Source organism: Centrocercus urophasianus, unplaced genomic scaffold (assembly GCF_019232065.1).
Source record: "Centrocercus urophasianus isolate 14NV4802_14NV808 unplaced genomic scaffold, USGS_Curo_1.0 seq_17, whole genome shotgun sequence".
In the NCBI taxonomy this organism is placed as follows: Eukaryota; Metazoa; Chordata; class Aves; order Galliformes; family Phasianidae; genus Centrocercus; species Centrocercus urophasianus.
In genome coordinates, this window is record NW_024884722.1 from 13,371,966 (window position 1) to 13,390,882 (window position 18,917).

Consider the following 18,917-nt stretch of genomic DNA (forward strand, 5'->3'; position numbering starts at 1 on the left):
TGATAAGCACAACTCAGTGAGCAAGCTAGCAAAACCAAAAACCTGCTAAATGGCACTTTAGAAGAGTATAGATTGAACACAATTTCTTTTAGACATTGCAAAATCCAGATAAAGAACTCAATGCAATTAAAATTTGACCTGCAATTTGCTCAGGAAGTTGAGGTATTTGAACAAGCTCCTTTTCCTATACACTTGGTTATTTCTATCAACTCTAGACATAACTGCAGCTCCTGCAATGCCTACAGAACCTACGCTTTCCCTAGCCTCCTCCAGCTCCTCTGTACTTCATGTCCATGTTTCTGCATGCTGTTCTGACACTCCTCAGCCCCCACTATGCAAGGCAGTCCTTCACGCCCAGCACCTCTGTGATTGCCAGGCCCCAGCACTTCTTCATCAGCAGTTTTCCACAGCTAAATACTGAGCATGACCTCCCAGCTTTGTTTCCAGCCAGAGCCCAGGACATCTCTGTTCTTTCTCCTGTTATGTAAGTGGTGTTAAAAAATATCATGTAAGGCCATAAGCAGGCATAGCAGCTATGCTACTTTTCTCCCCAAGCTGGGGGCCTGGTTGCTGCACCCTGCCCAGCTGCGCAAGCATGGAGTGCTCTCCAGATGTTGGAGCACAGCCCAGCTGCTCATGTATCTCTGTCTGTTTCTAATTTTGGTCTCTTTGTTGTTTTGTAGGGGCTGCTGCTGGCTCCGAGTGATTGGTGTGGGTCCCAGAACATAAACAGATCTACTATCATTTCTGTCTCTGAGTTAGCTATCAACTGAGAGTGATGCTGGCAGGCACTTCAGCTGGCAGTCGCTCTGCTACAAAATCCCGCTGCTCTTGGTGAGGAACCCAGGAAAGCTGCATGGTGTGGGAGGCAGCTTTGTGCGACAGCAAGCGATCAGGATTGACCCCAGCATCTCCCAGAGCCTCCAGACAAATAGGAAATTTCCTCCAGCCAAAACCACACTGTCCCGTGGCCTCATCAGCCAGGAGATGTCACTCATGACCAAGGCTGCCACCCCCCCGCTCCCTTCTCACTTCGCAAGTAATGTTAAAAGAAACGAGGCAGCCAGCTGCTTGAAGAGATGCAATAAACAGAAGTAACACTGATTTAGGGAGAGATGCTGTGCATGGTCCACAGTCATTCTCAGTTCAGATAACCTCGCTGTGACCCAGCATCTCCACTAACTAAAATACAGTTCCAAGGTCTGGCTTAACACAGCAGCTAAAGGTGACATTTGCTCTTAGCTTTGGATGCTCACACTCAGCCTGTTACAGAAGGGCTGTGCTGCAATAACATTTCCACTGCACAAGTGCCACACTGACAAGCGACAACTCCCCACTCATCACTTTTCTGCTCTCAGTATACATTTGTACAGCCAGAAACACTCTCATTTTCAGCCTCAATTTATTGCCAGTACATTCCCTTTGTCTTTGGTCCATCTCTGACTCAAAACTTCTGCAGCTCTCAAATGGCCTGGAATTTATCAACTTAAACCAATTCATAAACAATGATCTCTTCCAGATTTTGCCTTTCTGGCCTTCTCTGTCTACCTGAGCAGTTCAGCAGCTCTTCTCCATGTACAGAATTACCTGTTCTTTTCTCAAGCACTCCTGAGCTGTTCTGCAGAAACGAGCCTTGCACAATTATGTGCCACTTACACTAGGAGACGCTGCATTCCCAGCCTAAATGAAGCAAAGTGGGGACCTCACATCAATGCTACCTCAGGCTCACCAATCACAGCCAGTGATGAGACATCCTGACATCACTCCTATGCCACCCCAACAAACCCACATTCAACTGCATTTAATTAAATTTGCCATACTTCATGCTCTAAGGAAAGGGAGTTCCAAGGCACTACCTGCCATCCTTGAGGCTCAGAATGATATCATAGACTAAGACAGCATCACACTGAACCGTGCCCATCTGTTGCTCTTGCACTGATCACCCATGTTGCTGCATAGTCTGCTAGGAGCCTCCCAGCAATGGGTTCCCTGAGCAGTTTCCAGGGATGCTTGCTGCATGTTTGTGCAGTCGTACAGCCCAGCTAAAAGGCATATATAGCCTGTGGAACTCCCTAACTCAAGCAAATCAGAGAGCTCGTGATGGCAGGGAGAGGGGATGGGAGCAATCAGTGCTGTTGTTCTGCCAAGGTGCATATAGGTTACATACATTATCCGCCTGCTGGGAGAGAATGAGCTTTTGTTAGTCATGAAATTTGTCATGCTGAAAGGCACACATGGCGAGGTTGATGAGGAATATTTTGCTGCAAAATGATGTAAACCACATGTGTCAGGAAGGCCTTTTATTGGGCTGGTAAGAGGCTCAGGGTTGCCTTATTGATACAAGACCATATACATTATATGAACTGCTTTGGTTTGAGAGATTCTCCTTCAAAATATCAGGACAAGACATTGAACACTTTGAAGTTGGACTTCAAGCTTCAGACTAGCATTTACATCACTTTTTGTAGCTATTATGTGGAACTGCATAGGGAGCTCTACTCCAAGTTTTAATTATTCTTTGCGTCTTAAGTACTAGCATGATAGCTGGCCCACACTGTGATGCTCTATACAGTTATAAATACACATTTAGTGGATTATAGTTTTCCAGATGAAGTGCCCATAAATGCTAACATATAAACACTGAAATTCCAGTGAAACCGATAATCCAAACAATATAGTATGCCTTTTTTCTTGGATGCTGTTTTTCAGATACACTTGCTATGAAACTGCACAGCCCTACTAATCTCAAGAGCTGGCAGACGTGTAGATATAGGCTACGCAACCAGGCAGAAAAGTTTAACCTTGTCTTGAACCTACAGATGCGTTAGCGAGCTGGGAGATGGAATAAAGAACGTGACTACTTGTGATAGCACCAAGTTGGGAGTTAAAAGCATGGTGATAAATAGGACTGGAATATAAATAAATCTGGAAAATAGGGAATCCCCAGGGGAAACCACCAGCTCACTTCAGTAAGGATAAGAGCAAATATTTGCTCTTGTTTGGAAAATAGGCATCACACAAAGTCAGTATAGTGAGCAAGTAGTTAAGCAGCACACACAGAGAAAACATTCTTGCAGCTATAGCAGTTTGAAGTAATCCTTCCCTCCATCTAACCTGGGTAGAGCCTTATATGAAGTTCTATGCCCAAGTTTGGCCACTGCCTTTCAAGAAAGATGTACACTACTTGGAGAAGCTCCAGAAAAGAGCAAGATGGATAGATCTGAGATCTATAAACTTGACCTGTGAGGAAAGATTGAAGGCATTGGATTGTTTAGTTTAGAAAGAGATGAGCAAGGGAGACATTAATCATTTTCAGACAAACGAAAAGTAAAAGGAAAAGAATTTCAGCAAAGTCTGTGATAGATGTCAGGAAGCCAGATCTGACAGTGAGAATGGGTAAGCCATAGGGAAGGTGGTAAAGTAGGATCCCACGTGTACAAGCATTGCTTAGGATGGGGGCACCTCATCTTTTTGCTGCTTCACAAGTCACAGCTGGAGCATGACCTGGGGAAACTGCATGGGATGCTTTGGAGGAGCGCTGTGTTTCGGGGAAAAAAATATGAGGAAAAAAAAAAGGCATACCACATTCCTGGAGAGCTGGGGAGTGCTGTGAGAGCTAGCAGTGGCAGCAAGGGACAGAAACTAAGGAGCAGGCATCACACAGAGTCCTTCTCTCCCTGCCCATAGCTGCCTGCGCAGCTGGAAGTGGCCCTGAGGGGCTTTGTGCAGGTCAGTCCCACATCCCCTGTGCCAAAGGAGCCGTGTCAGAGAGTTAAGGGCAGCAGGCCCTGCCAACAAACACCCTTTTGCCCTGCACACAAAGCACATCCTCGGCAGAGACCTTCCCACTGCAGCACATGCACAGCACAGCCCGCATGCAGCTTCCCAGCCCTGCTCCTTGCCATTATACCCCAGCCCCACCAAAACTTCCACAACTCTTTTCATTAAGTCATCTCTCTGTGGGAAAGCTTTCTGCTGGCTTGCATCCCAGTAGCTAGACAGAGATACTCAATATTCTCCAATACAACCAACAAGTGGCAAGATACTGCTGACACAATGACCTTTAGACAGTTAATTTCCACATTTATGTGATGTTTTATTAGGCTTCCAAGTCTGGACTCTCTTTATGATCTTTCCTTTAGGATTCACACATCAAAGAGGTTTTCAAATCAGAAGAAACAACTGTTAGCAATTACATCAGTTGTTACCAGATGACTTCTGGCATTAATTTGTGTTACCAGCCCATTAAGGCTATAATTTAACTGGAGAAGATCTATTGTCATTACCCACAAAGCTTGAAGTTTCATCAGAAAATATCCTGTGAATTCAAGCTTATCACGCAAGTTATTACTTAAATACACTTAGCTATCTAATTATGTAAAAGCATCTATTTTTCTTACAGGAAACAAAGCAGGCTCGAGCACTAACATCCTTTAGTTTTGTTTCCACTGATAGTTCCAATATACTGACTTGCAGTGGGACAGTATTGCTGCTAGACATCCTTTTGTGCTTAGTGCCCTTCAATTCTCTGCTGTTCTTAAGTGTCTGGCCGTATTTTCTTCTTATGCCTCTTTTGACCACCTCCTACACTTTCTGAGTTTGAATATGCATTGATTGCAAACAGCTTCATTCTCCCCCCCACCTTTAAATACATATCTTTCTCACTGACGCTATTTTCTTAAAATAGCATAACTTTCAACTGTTAGATTAAGGCTTCTGGGGAAGAGAATAAGTTATTAGGCTGTTTCTGATTTGCATTCCTTTTGATTATTTTAAATACTCAGTTGATTCAGCTCAAGTATTTTGACTTTGGGAAACCATTTTAAATTGCTACTAGACGTTATTCGTTAATGCAGACTAACTATGAATTACTTATATAATAATAATCAACTATCAGAGCAATGTTTCTTTCTCTATCAGAATTAGGGTGTATCTTTCTCTTTGGCTGATAGCTCCCAGCTCAGCCCCCACACCGCTACTGCTTACAAGTGTTTAACAGTTGGTGGTAAAGTAGTGGGACCATTACTTTAATAGGCAGATTGGTGATCGGAGGCACATCACCCACCCAGCACAGCTCCCCTCCTCATGCTCCATCAGCCTCCCTGCATCAGCACCATGCAGAAGTTGCCATGACAAAAGAAAGGAAGCGGCCTTAAGGAGAATCATTTCCCACCCCAGAACCCACACTTGAGTGAGAAAGTTCAGCAACTTCCTAGAGAACAAAGTCTCAAACATTGCAAATACTGCTAAACCCCACCAGATTATGGCACAGAAACAACCACAGAGAAAATATGTCCAAACCTCTCAGTACCCACAGTGTGTTCTACACCATACCAAGTGTCAAAATACACCCTCCCAGTAGCCACCAGTTTCCCCATTTGCCCTCCCCACCAACAACCACTCCCGCCTTGCAGGGCTGAGGCTGCATCTCAGGAACGTTTTTCTCTGAATCACAGACTCCTGGGATTGCTTTGCACATCAAGCACCACTACTGCTTTTCAGGGGCTTACTTCCCCAGCTTCCAAAACAGTAACGTGGCACCAGGAGTGCCACATGCACACAGACTGAGTGGCTGCCAGAGGAAAAGCAGAGCTTCTTGTGCATTTCAGCACAGCAAAACAAGCAGATTTTCTCCTAAAGTTTCACTTCCCATTCAGGATCAAAGGCTGTCGGGGACTGGCTGCAGAAGCACAAAGACCACTCCAGACTGACACAGTGTCAACAGAGCTGTTGGCAAAGGCACTTTATGATGAGGCTGCATAGGCAAAAGGATGGACGCAGCTCACCTATGCATGGGATTTTGCCTGTACCTGGATCTCACCACTCCTTACAAGTGTGATTTCCTTCACAGGTGTTTCTTCTTCCACAGGAGCATGTCTCAGACCTACAAGATACCCACTGACCTTTTCCTACTCTAACATGCATATCACTCACTCAGCAGAGAAATTGGTAGTGACTTTCCCTTTGCAACTACCTCTAGCAGATGAAGTGAGAAGTGCTTTGCTACCAAGGCAGGGCAGCAGGCCTGATGTATTCTTTCAATAAACAAAGGTTAAGGTTGCACGCATAAAAGAGATTGCTTGCTAGTTAATCTCTTTCAGCTTTTCCCACTTACCTCCAGCTGTCAGCACTGCTATCTCCTTTCTTCATGGCAGAGCACAACACTGGGAACAGCTGGGGATAGTTTTTGTTTCCTGCTGAGGAATGCCTCCACTGCTTAGCCTTAGCGGAAAAATATACTGATTTCTCAGAGGTCAGCTTTAATAACTAAGATTCCCACAAACCATTGGGAGGATTCAGCTCATGATATTTGGCATGAATATCATGCTCTGTTCCTTATGCTGCTACTATTTCCATTTCAAATAGCAGGAAACAAATTGCCCTGTGGTATTTTTAGGGATAACCAACAGGAAGAAAACAGAGGACCAAAGCCTGTTGTAGGGCACAGACCTCAGCAAAATGTCTGAAAGTAATAAATAAATAAATATATATACCTAAGCCTTAGGGTTGCAAAAGCAGATTTGGGAAACATTAAGAGTTAAATATGGACCTAAATTTTCATGGTTAGAAGCCTTGCACTTAGCAATGCTTGGAGCCTCATGGAACAAAACAGCAAAGGAGTTTTGCCAGATAAATTGTCTGTGACAGGAGATTAGAAGTTTCCAAAGTTCAGATTATTTATTACCAGGATATACAGTGAATCTTGAGGAGAATCTGGCTCAGGAAAGGAAATCCATTTATAATCAAGCCATAGTCTGGGTTACAATTTGCACGTCTTCCTTATTTCATTCCTTATTATTGTCTCAAACAGTTATACAGACACAAAATGCTTTGGATAAGGCTGTGTGGACACACTGCAGTGATAACGAGGGGGTGACACTGTAAGAACGCACCCCCAGGACAAGTGCCCCTGTCTGCATGCTGCCTGTTTGGGGCTGCACTGGAGGCATTAAACCAGGATCTTTGCTGAGTGATGCTGGCAGAGCCTGCCCCAGGGCAGAGGCTTATTTCCTCACATCTCCTGCAGGAACATGGGAGTTATAAAAGACTATTTATTAACAGCTCTGGGACAAAAGAGCAAGAAAGAAAACAAGACCATTTATAAATCAGCTAAGGAACAAACTCGTGACTCTAACAGCCCCATTTGTAATTCCTTAAGTGTGGCTTGGAGCTGCCTTGGCTTCTCCTTAGGGTGCCGAATCAGCATATCAGCTCTACTGGTGCAGTAAATAGCCAGATAAGGACAGAAGAGCTCAAAAGAAGAAAGCTGTAACTTACACTGTGACGAGATTTTTCTTGGCTTCCACTCCCATTTGGGAAAACTGATAGCGGTCAACTTTCTCACCACTAAAAACCAAGCAGTGACTCACATCTACATCCTGCAATCTAGGATATTTGCTTTCCTTTGGGACAAGGTAGAAGTAGGATGGAGAGAGAAGACTCATGCAAGAGCTGTCTCAAACAATACTATTCAGTACTTGTTGATCCTTCAGATCGTCCTGAACACTTTACCAGACTTTCTCCTTTGATAACATTTTTCAAGTGGAAAGAAGAATAACAAAACACTGTTATGTTTAGGAGTTACCCAGAGCAGAGAAAAGCTGAGCTGAAGTTTCCAGCAATTATCAGTACAAATTCCCCAGAATAGATACGTAATGTACCATTATTTATTTTTTTTTCTTAATTAAAATTGGCTGGGATAGGATTTCTACCATGTGGACTGAAAGCCATGTAAAAGCAACAAGCAGTATAAGAAAATGACGGAATATCCTAAAAAAACAGCATTAAAACCATGTCTACAACACCCATTCAGACAATTCCCAACAGTGGGCCACTACTTGCTCACCCTTTATACAAACACACCAGAAACCAACTTGGTTCATGTAGGAATGGTGAAGGCTAACATCTGTTGAGATGTTTCAGCTTTGCTCTTTCTATTACTGAAAATTTCTAGCATCTTTCCTTGTTCTCCTATTCCATCCAATATTTCTGCCAAATAATTTCCATCAGTTTCTCTCAGCCCAATATGGGTGTGAGTACATTTTTGAACCACTGATCATGTGGAGCCAAACTTATTAAACTCTCCTGACTTTACTCAAAGTGACATCATAAACAAGTTATAAACAAACTAGTTTCACATCTTTTTGTAATTTAAGTACGGAGCAGTTTTTAACAGAGCAATGGTACAGGAGATTAATGTAGCAAAAGCACAAGTTCTCACAGAACAGAAAGAGGATGCGTGTTTTACAAAATCTTTTCACTCTTGCTCATTCCCTCCTCCACACTTGGTTCCCTCATACTCGCACTTCAAGGTCTGGCAAAATTCCACACAGCAGGGGACCAGGGTTCATAGATGCCATGCGTCCTCACTGCATCCCTTGGATTCTTCCTCGATGGCACCAACATCCTGTTGGGCAGGTCTTTTGCTAACACTCAGTGCAGTGAAATCTCTTTGCCTAGGGATCTTGCTAACTTCAACCCCAAGAGCCCTTGGACAGCGGGTTGCCCAGGCTCTGCTAATTTTGATTATCTTTAATGCCTACAGTCTGCCGTCCTGATAGAAGAGAAAGAAGAGGTGCATATGGCAAGCTGCAACCTTGCTGCCATCTTGTTATTGGAGACAGGTTTTGTCCCAAGGAGCCATCCTTGTGGGGCCCTTATCAGCACACAGGCCTCCAGCTGACGAACTTGTGGGCCTTATCGGGGTGCAGACCACAGGGCTTGTCACAAAGACCAGCTTTGCCAGTATTCAACCAGCTTTACTGCACTTGGTCACAGTCAGGGTTATCAGTACACAGCACGCTTTTAGCCCTTGCTGTTGCTTTATTCAGCCCTGTAATACACATACATTATGCTTTGATCGGAACAATTTGTCTTTCTGCTTCTTCACCTGCACATATGCCTTCTGCATGTTGTGCTGGGATCAGTGCTTTACCACACACCATCTCTGCAGCTGTGAAAAGGTCCATTTGGTTTGGTTAGGTCTTGGGGACCCCAATAAAAGCAGAAGAGGCAGATATCCAAAGCAGCCAGTCAGGGCAGTGCTTAGCACACAGCTCTGTACTTGGACATTGTTTGCCTCCTGCCCGGAGCACCCAGCATGGCAGAAACAACGCAACCTTTCCCTTAGGTGTTACGTCTCATTGGCAATGCTGGAGCTTCACACAGCAAGCAGCTCCCTGTGATGGTGCTGGGTGAGTCCGTGTCACTTCTGTCGCTCAGGCCTGGCAGTGTTCTGTCACCGTGCTGACACAGCATGCATGGCACGAACATCAGCCTCCTCCATGAAGCTCCTGGTGACACAGGAAAGTTGCAGCTATCCTGCAGCAGGATCACAGGACTCACAAGGAGGCCTTTGTGCACAGACTTTTTCCCATGCTCATGTCACAGCCTTCTCTCAGCAGATCGACAGATAACACTGGAGCCAACCATCATTTCTCTGTCTGCTGAGGCTCAGCCTTCCCCTAACAACAAACCAAGGCTCCAGCACACTTCCTCCCACTGAGGCAGAGATCCCAGGGTCTAAGGCAGCAGCAGCACACACTTCAGCTACACCTACTCTAAAATTCATCTTCCACTGCTTTGGTGTGTTCTCTCTTGTTTTCTGCCAGACAAACAGCAACTAGGGCATTATTGGCCTAGTAAAGTACACACACATGACTCACACTATAAGATCTGTGTAGTTCTGCTGTTACTTTGAAAGTGTGAGAAAAACAAGAAATGTCATTGAGGCTAGAAGAAACATGAAGAAAAATAGAGGCAGCAGAGCCCCACTGAAGGAAAGAATTACTCCTGGATTTGTTCCCCACAGTCCAGCTTCAGGGATGGAGGCAGGAGAAGCCAGAGTAAGAGAGTCATTTACTACTTTACATTGGCGTTATGGACAACCTTACAGCAGTGCTGCTGCATTTTATGCAATTTCTGTGACATGCTAGCAAAACTAAGACTTACTGTTACACCACAACCAAGGTTCCAGAGATGTGGTTTGCAACGTATGACAATGTACATTTATGGTTGCAGTCTCTTGAGAAGTAAATGAGTAGAAAAGCCTCTCCAAGGTCCCTATTTATAGAAGGAATCTATTCCTAGCAAGGCTGACGGGATCCAGTTTGTAATCTTACAGCAACACAAAAAAGCCCTCTAATTGGTGGAGAAATTACTAGCCTCTAGAGCTGAGACACACTTTGTAACCTAAAAAGCAACAGTAAAATTACTGTGCTTAACAAGAAGTTCACAGCATGGGGCCAGGTTCTGTTGCAAACTATTTTTAAGATGAAGTACAAAAGCTTTGTTTCGCAGTTGGTTTAACTCATCTGCGAGCTCTGCCACAAAAAAAAAAAAAAAAACAAAAAAAAAAAAAGAAAACTATTCTGCCTCAGTCTGTCTTCTGCTAGTGTTATACCCTGCACTTGTACAAGTGCAGACTTTTTAAAATATCCCACCAAGCTGCTCTTCAGATAGGCCCTGTTCTCTGGTCAGGCTGTTGCAGCCACATGTGTACTAACCAAGTCACAAGAGCAGTGTGGGAAAGGAGCAGAGTTCTGACTGCCCTGCTCAACTGGCTGGGTAGATAGCTTAACTCAATTCCATGTGTTACACTGTGTGATTTACTCCTCTTCAAACTTCTGATTCATTTCAAAATAAGACCTGACTTCTCTCTTGCTAATGACAGAAGAACTCCTAAACAACACTGCTAGAATTTTTGTTTTTTGTTTTTGCCTTGTGATTTCCATGCCTTTCTGTCACAACAGTATTTCCAAGTCTTGTAAACAAAACATAATCATTTGCTTTATTAAAGATCCTTTCAGCTTCAGCTGGCTTTGTGTTTTGTAGTCTCAGACAAAGCTAACAAACAGTAAGTTTCCTACACTGTTTCAGGAAGGCAAGGCTAAGTAGAAGCTGCACATCAACTTATTGGGCATATTTAACTCAAGGCAAATACTTCAAAAAGCACTCCTCACACACCTGCTGGACCAGCAGGTAAAGGTTGAACTTGGCCAAGACAGGTATCTTCCCTGTCCCTCAGTTTTGGAGAAGTGTTCCCCCTTCTTACCACAGCCCAGAGAGGAGCAGGCAGAGGCTGCAGACACCTCTGCCCTCAGCTGCAGTCATTTAGTTAATATATAGAAACCACAACAGTTCTCTCAGCAGACTGTGAAAAAACACTGTGAACTGAGGAACAGAAGTGGTTCATACATCCTCAGCTGCTGAGTCACCTTTTCCAGGCAGCAAGCAAAGCTCAGAGGCCAATTCTTACTTGAGCTCTGGCTGACAGATTGCAGGCAGATAGATAGTGCAAAAAAAAAAAAAGATGACTTTCATTACTTTGAAAAAAAGAGTCAATTTTTCCTCCTTTCTGTTCCCCGAGAACAATCCAGCATTCCCCACCCTGCATGGTTAGGCGGAAAGTTCTCAGGAGGATCAGAAGCAGAGGGAGAGCACATAACAAGCAAAGAGACATTGACTTCTATTTGTGCAAATTAAAAATGCTTTAGGAAAGGTTCAGGTGTCAGCCAGTACACCATTCAGCCACTATGAGGGTTATTTTGAGAGCAGTAGCCAGGTAGCATACAGCTAAACAAAAGCCATAGGGAGCACGGGACAGTGCAGGGCAGGCTGATGGGCATACATCTCCTACCAGAGACTTAATCACTGCTTACACAATACATTTATATTACAAAAGGAACCTGAAGACAGACGGTGAAACAGAGATGCAGATGCTCCCGGGAAGCTCTTCCCAAGCTGGAAGGGACTAGCAAGAGCCCTAAAGGATTCATGCAAGAGTTAGAGCAGGTGGCAGATGCAATCTGCAGCATTGCTGGGGCTGGCAAAGCGCTGCACACAGTGACAAGTAACTTGCCTGCATTGCCGTCGGGCAGGGAGAGCAGCAGCTTACAGCCGGCACAGCAAGGGGCAGAGAGGAGACGGGGCCCACGGAGGAGGCTGGGAAGACTATTTTTCCAGCCAAATTTGGAGCAGGGTGGCAAGTGTACAAGAGGACGCGAGTGGATGAATTTGCACAGCATGCACTTAGCTGACTTTGTTTCTTTCCATCTGGTCTCTCACACTTTTTCCCTTAATTCACTTCTTAATTTGTACTGCTAATGCAGTACTGTTTCAGAGCACAGGGCTGGTTTTATGTCATGCCTCGCCTTACAGTGAAACTCCCACAATAGCTTTGATCCAAGTGACTTTCACCCTTACCTCCTCCCCTCCTCCTGTTCTCTCACTTGGGCTGGTGTTGGCATTCAAGTCAGATAAGCTGAAAATTATTTCAGGGGGGAAAAAACAACAAAAAACAACAATGACAGCAACAACAACAAAAACAATAAACCAAGGCTAGAGCCAAGGATAAGCCTCTCTTTCATCACTGAAGCATAGACTTATGTCCAACTAAACTGACCGCAGAAGCACAGCTTTGGGCTCTGATGCTCCCCACACAAGCATATTGGAAGTGCCTGCCGTAATGCTTCAGCTATGCTCAGGGAAGCTTCTGCCAAGCTGAGAGAGAAAGACAATTCTCACACTCACCTCACAAAAAGGTGTGTAAACATAATTGAAGAAATGGTCCCATCTAACTCATCTTTCACAAAATCAACTGGGGCGTTGCTCTTGTGAACATAATCCAGGATTTTTCAACTGTAGTTTGATTGCTTTCAAGCAGTGATAATCCTTTGTAGATTGTCTTGCCAACCAGTGTCATCTCAGCATCATTTAGTTCGCCCCCAAATTCAGCCTAACCCCTTCTGTCTTAACCACAACCCAGTCCCTTTGAGCAGATACTGCTGAAAGAACCTGGCTCCTATCTCAAACCACTTCAAGTCAAATAAAGCTCAGCAGTACATAGCCAGTGAGCACAAGTGTTAGTAAAAAGGGAATGTTAACTGCAAAGTCAGGTTCACTTGTTGCTCTCAAACCAGAAGGTGCCAAAGGTACAAAGACGTCCGAGGAAAAGAAGGAATGTGACCAAACATGGTATTTTTGCACCATATTAAGCTAGTTAAACAACTTGGGAAAGGCCAAAGACTGTCACTTACAGTTTCTATGATCTTCCCCTTTCAGTTGTTCAGCCTCTTAAATTTATTCTTCAAAAAATTCCTTGAATGTTTTCTACATGTTTCTGGTAAACACTACTTAAGAGGCAAACATAGGTTTACTTGGCTACAGGAAGGTTGCCTAGAGAATAACTTTTTCCTGTCTGCCATGCAATGCAGCCATGCTTATGATAAAGTAAATAAAATGTGAGTTAGGGCTATCACATACAAATATGTATGTATACCTACATGCCTTAGCATTTTTTTTTCCAAGGCAAAATTGCCTGGAAATCGTTCTAGTCCATTCAGTATTTGAATGTCCAGCTTTCTTCCCAAAGTTACATTAGCTGTGCTTTTACAAGCTGGCTTGAAGCCTATTATTTGCTCTTTATGTTTCCAACCACTCTTGGCTTCCTTAGACTTTTTCCTCTGACTTAATTGGTATTTGTACTGCTCCTCCTAGCATTGAAAAACTCCATCTGTAAATCGGAATGATTTTTTAAATGTTTTTTAGATCACTATTGAAAATATCTATTGCCATCAGACCTGTTGCAGAATACCGCTGGAAGCACAGCTGTTGAATCATGATTTCCTTTGATAACTATTTTTGAGGTCTGTTGCTAATCAGGTTTTAATCCATTAGTTCATTCTTTCCTGGAGAATCACAAAGACACTTTTGTAATCAGAAAAAAAAAAATTAAAAAAAATCAGAAACGCATCTATTGCTGTGGAGGCAGATTTCTATTTACTATTTGCAATCACATTTGCTGTCTCAGAAAAATAAAGCCATCGGAAATAATGTATTGGAAAACAGATCAGATAAAGAACTGCTTGCCTTCTTAGCTCTACGCTCATCCACCCTGTGGCTATCAAATGCTGGACAGGAAGATTTCCATTTCCCCTTCTGTGACTTGGTTCCCAACCATCTGGGAAGTCAGGCCTTAGGGATTCCCTTAGCTTACAGCCCAGATTTACTGAATATTCACTTGATTTTTAAGAACGTTTTTTTTCCTAAAAATTCTGTAAGCCTCCAACTTCAATTAAAGAAATTCTGAAGAGGATGCTAATAACAATAATATATATAAGACAAAATGGAGCCTGTTTTTTTCCAAATGAGAATCATGCCAGGCTTTCTTGATATCTATTTCCTAAGTCAGCTGGCTTTGTACAGAATAAAAAGATTTCAAGAAAGAAAGTCTTGGAATACTATGGTACTTGCAAGAGTACTTGGGAGTGCTTTCCTCTCTGTAAACAGATTCACCAGCCACTGTGTTTCAAACCAAAGGGAACACAATCCTAGTCTTGTAAGTAGGACTATCTCCATTTTAGGACACAGATTAATATCATTGCTTGAAGGAACCACACGAACTTACAAGTTTGCTCCCATCTGGGATGAGCAATTTCCTATCTGGTTCTTTAGTTCCTGTTATTTTTGCCAGCATTATCCATTTCTATAATAACTTTATTCTGAAGGCCTTTCTGGGAAGTTTCATATTCCATAACCAACCATTAAGACTTGATCAGACAGGAGGATTCTCCAACAGCTTACCACTGATGTTAAAATAGATAACAGTTCCCTAGGATATTCTATCTTTCCCACTGTCAGTGATTTCACTAATGTTTGTTGAAAATTAGCATCAATGAGCATAAATATTCTAACCAATTGGAGCATTTAATCTCAAATTGTTATAAAACTTTATTTCCCCCACAAATCTTAATCTAACAAAACAAGCTACTTAGTTATAACACTACATGAAATGTTCCTTTATACCAAAATTCATTCTTCTTCAAAATGTGGGAAAACATTTAACAGAAACTACTGTGCTTTTTTTTCCTGCATCATCTTTACAATCTTACCCTTTCTACTTCCAAAATGATTATGGGGTTGCTACATACCCATTATCTTGTTTCTACAACACAGAACACTTCCTTTGAATTGTGCTGGTTCCTACTAACTTAATTTAGAGAAAGTGCCAACATGTCAGGGAAAAATCTAATCTCCCACAATTCACAGCCAGTACATGGTATCACGTGTTCTCCATTTCCTCTCTTCACTTTGTATTTACTTGTTTCAACTTCTGTTTGCCTCCTTCAGTGCCCCCACAGAGCTGGCCAAAGTCATCCTCATTTTTGTTTCTGGAGTGCTATTCAGTTCATATTCTTTGAACTTGCAGCCATTATTGACATTCCTTTACATTCTTTCCCTCAGCTCTTAATTTACACTGCTCCATGCTGGAACAATCATCGGTCCATAGAGAGCAGTCACCTGACAGCAGCAATTAACTCATCATCTCTATAAGCTGTTCTGAAAGTAATGCCTCCTATTTCATTATGTTGGCCCACCACATCAGAGGCGGATGTTGGTGATGTGGCAGTAGAGGTTGAAACTTCTCACCATTTGTGTGACAGATGGCAGCAGAAGGGGAGTCTGACACAATGCTGTCTGACATGGAGATGCGTACTGAATTCCTCCATGCAGAAAAAATGGCACCCATTGATATTCATTGACCACTGCTGAACGTTTATGGAGATCAAACAGTGGATGTGAGCACAATGAGGTGGTGGGAGGTGTGTTTCAGCAGTGGCAACAGACAGCAAGGTGAAAGACAAGCCGTGTTCCAGATGGCTATGCAGATGTTTACTAGCCTGGCATGCAGACTATTGGTCGTGGCTGGCAAAAATGCATTGGTAATGGTGGTGACTATGTTGCAAATTAGTGTTTTGTAGCCGAACATCTGCTTTATCAAATAGTGTTATTGTGCTCTTTGTTGTAGTTTCCATGGAAATAAATAGGAGGCATTATTTTTGGAACAATTTCGTAGTATTCTACAACAGTTGCCACCTCTTGCTCAGTTCAGTACCTTCTATGCCCGATTCTACTAATTTTAGATCGACTGAACTTCACTGCTGCCTGCATGATATCAGTACCATATTTTCCCCAGACTGAAGGTCCCCACAGAAACGTTTGTTTATTTATTTATTGACTGTTACACTTTGTGCACGAGAAGTTATTCATGCTGACCACTGATACAATCTGTTGCTCTGTAGCACCCCAAGGAGAATTTCTTCCTTGGCCATGCTAGCATACTGACCCACATTTCAATGCAGAGCTGACAGTATCTGTATTAAACGTACGGGTTTCCTTCAGATGAGGAGTAGCGTTTCAAGCCTGTTACAGCCCCTATACACAAAACAGGCAGAAAACAGGTCTACCTTCACTCCTGACTGCACAGATTAATGAGCTAACCTCCCACTTCCACTAGCCCATTCTTTACAACTTGAAGTGCATTAGACTGAGAAAACATTTCTTCCACTCAAAAAACAATTAATCGCAGTCTGTGACGTTCAAAACATGGAGAGGACTAGTTGGCCTTTTTATATATTTATAGAAAAACTGAATCATCTTTTGATTCCCTGCTGTAACACTGATGAGAGCCTTCTGGACAAGAAGCTATCAAACTAGTGCAAACTGCTGCCCCTAAGCATCTAGCTCAGCTCAGTAGCTAAGTTTCTGCCCAGATCCTTATCCGTTTGCTACTTGCCTGCATGTCTGTGCTTCGGCTTTGTTTTAAAAGCCCCACACAAAGAGCCCCGTGCTGTCAGCAGTACAGAAAGACAGCCCGTGCTGCAGAAGTTGCTGTAAATAGTGTAAGCCATCCAGATAGACAAAAGCAGATTTTAAGCTAGAAAATGTTTCTGCCAAACGTTAAGCGCCACTAGCGCTGCTATGCTTCATGCTACGAGCAACAAAGCGGCTGATTACAAAAGGCAAGCCCTGGGACAAGAGTTCAAATCAATAACTATGCAATAAGCATCTTCAGCTAACCGCTGCCTGGGGCTGCAGTAAGGCGAGAAGGCTTCTCGGAGGGGAATCCTCCTCTTCCTCCCTCTCCCGAGCCGGTTCTCGCTCTGAGCCCTAGCCCAGAGAGCCCCCAGCACAGCACAGCGATTCTCCCCACCTCCGAGCTAGCGCCTTCCACCACCTTTAGGCTTTTTCTGGCTTCCAGCGCCCTTCCCCGCACCGCGAAGCTCGCTGCGAGCAGCGCCAGGCTGCACCAGGGAGCCCCCGCCGGCCCCGCCGCCTCTTCCCCCGCAGCGCCAGGAAGGGAATCCTCCGCACTGACGGAGCCAAACTTCTGCAAAGCGCAGGCACGCGCCGCTCGGCTGTGCCTCCGGGGGTCCCCCGCCGCCCACGGCCAGCCCGGAGGACCCCGCGCAGCCTCCGGGGCAGGAGGGAGGGAAGGCAAGCAGGCGGGGACGCCGCAGCCCGCTCTCGGCTGGCAAACGTGCACGAGCTCGTCGAGCACAGCCTCCTCCAGCGCGATGCCGGCACGGAGCTGCCTGCCTCCCGCAGCGCCGCTTCCAGCGCCCACAGGACGCTCCGTCCTTACCCTTTGGCTCGTCCATCAGTGCCGGTGCTCGCTCCCTCCTCCCCGTCTCTCTCTTTCCCTCTTCCTTTCTCAGCCTCTACCGGCTCTGAGCCGCCTTAGCGAGAGGTGCTCATGTGAAAATGGGCGCTACAGTGGTCCATAGCAGTGGGAGGGGTTAGTTTACACGGCACAATCTCTCTGACTCGGAGGCTGATCTCCCGCTCTCCTCACAGCGGGGGTTTCCTCACAGCCACCCCGCCATCGCTGCCGCGGGGTCTCCCGCCGGTCAGAGGGTCCCGATGGTGCCTACCTGCGGGGGCTGCGCTCTGAAGCAGGATCGCATCGCTGGCTCCGAGAGGGGATGAGGTAATTTTGGCTGCCGAAAGAAAGCGTTATGTCAGTCTTTCAGGTCATGGAGCACTGAGCAGATTTTGCTTTGTAGAAGTGAGGTGCACGGAGAGAACCGTCCCGTGCTGAGAGACCCACCTTTGCTCGTGAGGTTGCGGCAAGAGGAGACTTGCAATAGTTCCTAGTCACCTGCTGTGCCTGCACCTTAGAAAGAGCTCACACCTCTACGCATACCCTGGGGAGCTTCAGTAAGGAGCCAGTTATCAGTCACCTGCTGGGAAGCCTCAAGGGACCCCACCGACCTGCTGCCCACCTCTTGCCCAAATGAAAAACATGGGCTGGCACCAGATAGGTCTCAGCTCCTCATGTTTAGGCCATTTCCCGACAACCCACCTTGGGTCCCCAACCCCACTTTGGGCATAACAGCCCCTCATGCCAAAGGGAGTTGCTATCTGCCCCAGCTGCCCCTGCTTTTTCACTTCCTCCTCAAGGAATGGCAGCTCCCCAAGGCTCTTCCTGTCCTTGTGTGTTTCCCTGCTGACTGCTCAGAGGGTACAGGCATCAGGGCATAGTCCACCACTACCACTGTGCCTTTACTGGTTCCTGCTCCTCTGGAGCATTGCTTTGACTGACTCTCCTTCCTGCTCCTTGGCTGTGGCATGTGGACATGCTGCCTTACCCAGCTGCCCACCACCAGCTTCTAGAGAGCTTCTTCTGAGAGGAGAGACAGGAGGTGCTGGGCCCTGCAGGCTGCTGCTGGGGCTTGGAGAGCCGCGGATGGGCACAGACCTTCACAGCCCCTCTAATCCTCTTGCCTTTGGGCAGCCTTCTGACTGCAGGCCACAAGCTAGCAGTAAGGAACAGCAGGCTCTGTGCCAGTCATTTTCATTAAGAAAACAACACAAGAAAGCAGTCCTAGAGTCAGGCATTTGTGCTCAGATATGTTTGCAGACAGTGTGAGGAGGAAGCTTGAAAACAGAAATAAAAAAGAGGAAACCAAGAGATCAGGATGTAATTTCCACACATCTTGAGCAGGGGTTAAGTATAGCAAAGCAAGAGATGAGTGCCACTCTTCTGTTCCTCTGTCATAACACAAGTATCCTGTGCAATTCTGGAGGAACAAAACACATCTTAAATACCCATCTTCTTCCCAGCCACACTAAGA

At 44.9% G+C, this 18,917-nt stretch overlaps 1 protein-coding gene across 4 annotated transcripts in view; it reads right to left on the reverse strand.

The window, feature by feature from the left end:
- Positions 1-17,780, reverse strand: part of ENTPD1 (ectonucleoside triphosphate diphosphohydrolase 1) — a 30,000-nt gene extending 12,220 nt beyond the window's left edge. The window contains exon 1 of one of the 4 annotated variants that reach the window (XM_042818836.1): positions 17,715-17,780. Coding sequence is in view for 1 of the 4 variants with exons in the window: in XM_042818834.1 (XP_042674768.1) it covers positions 17,426-17,441 (16 nt within the window). In the remaining 3 variants the exon portion in view is untranslated. Of the gene's footprint in view, positions 1-7,278; positions 7,297-16,993; positions 17,071-17,425; positions 17,567-17,714 lie in introns of those variants that run through there. The other 3 variants (XM_042818834.1, XM_042818835.1, XM_042818837.1) reach the window with 3 other exon arrangements.
- Positions 17,781-18,917: the final 1,137 nt, after the last annotated feature.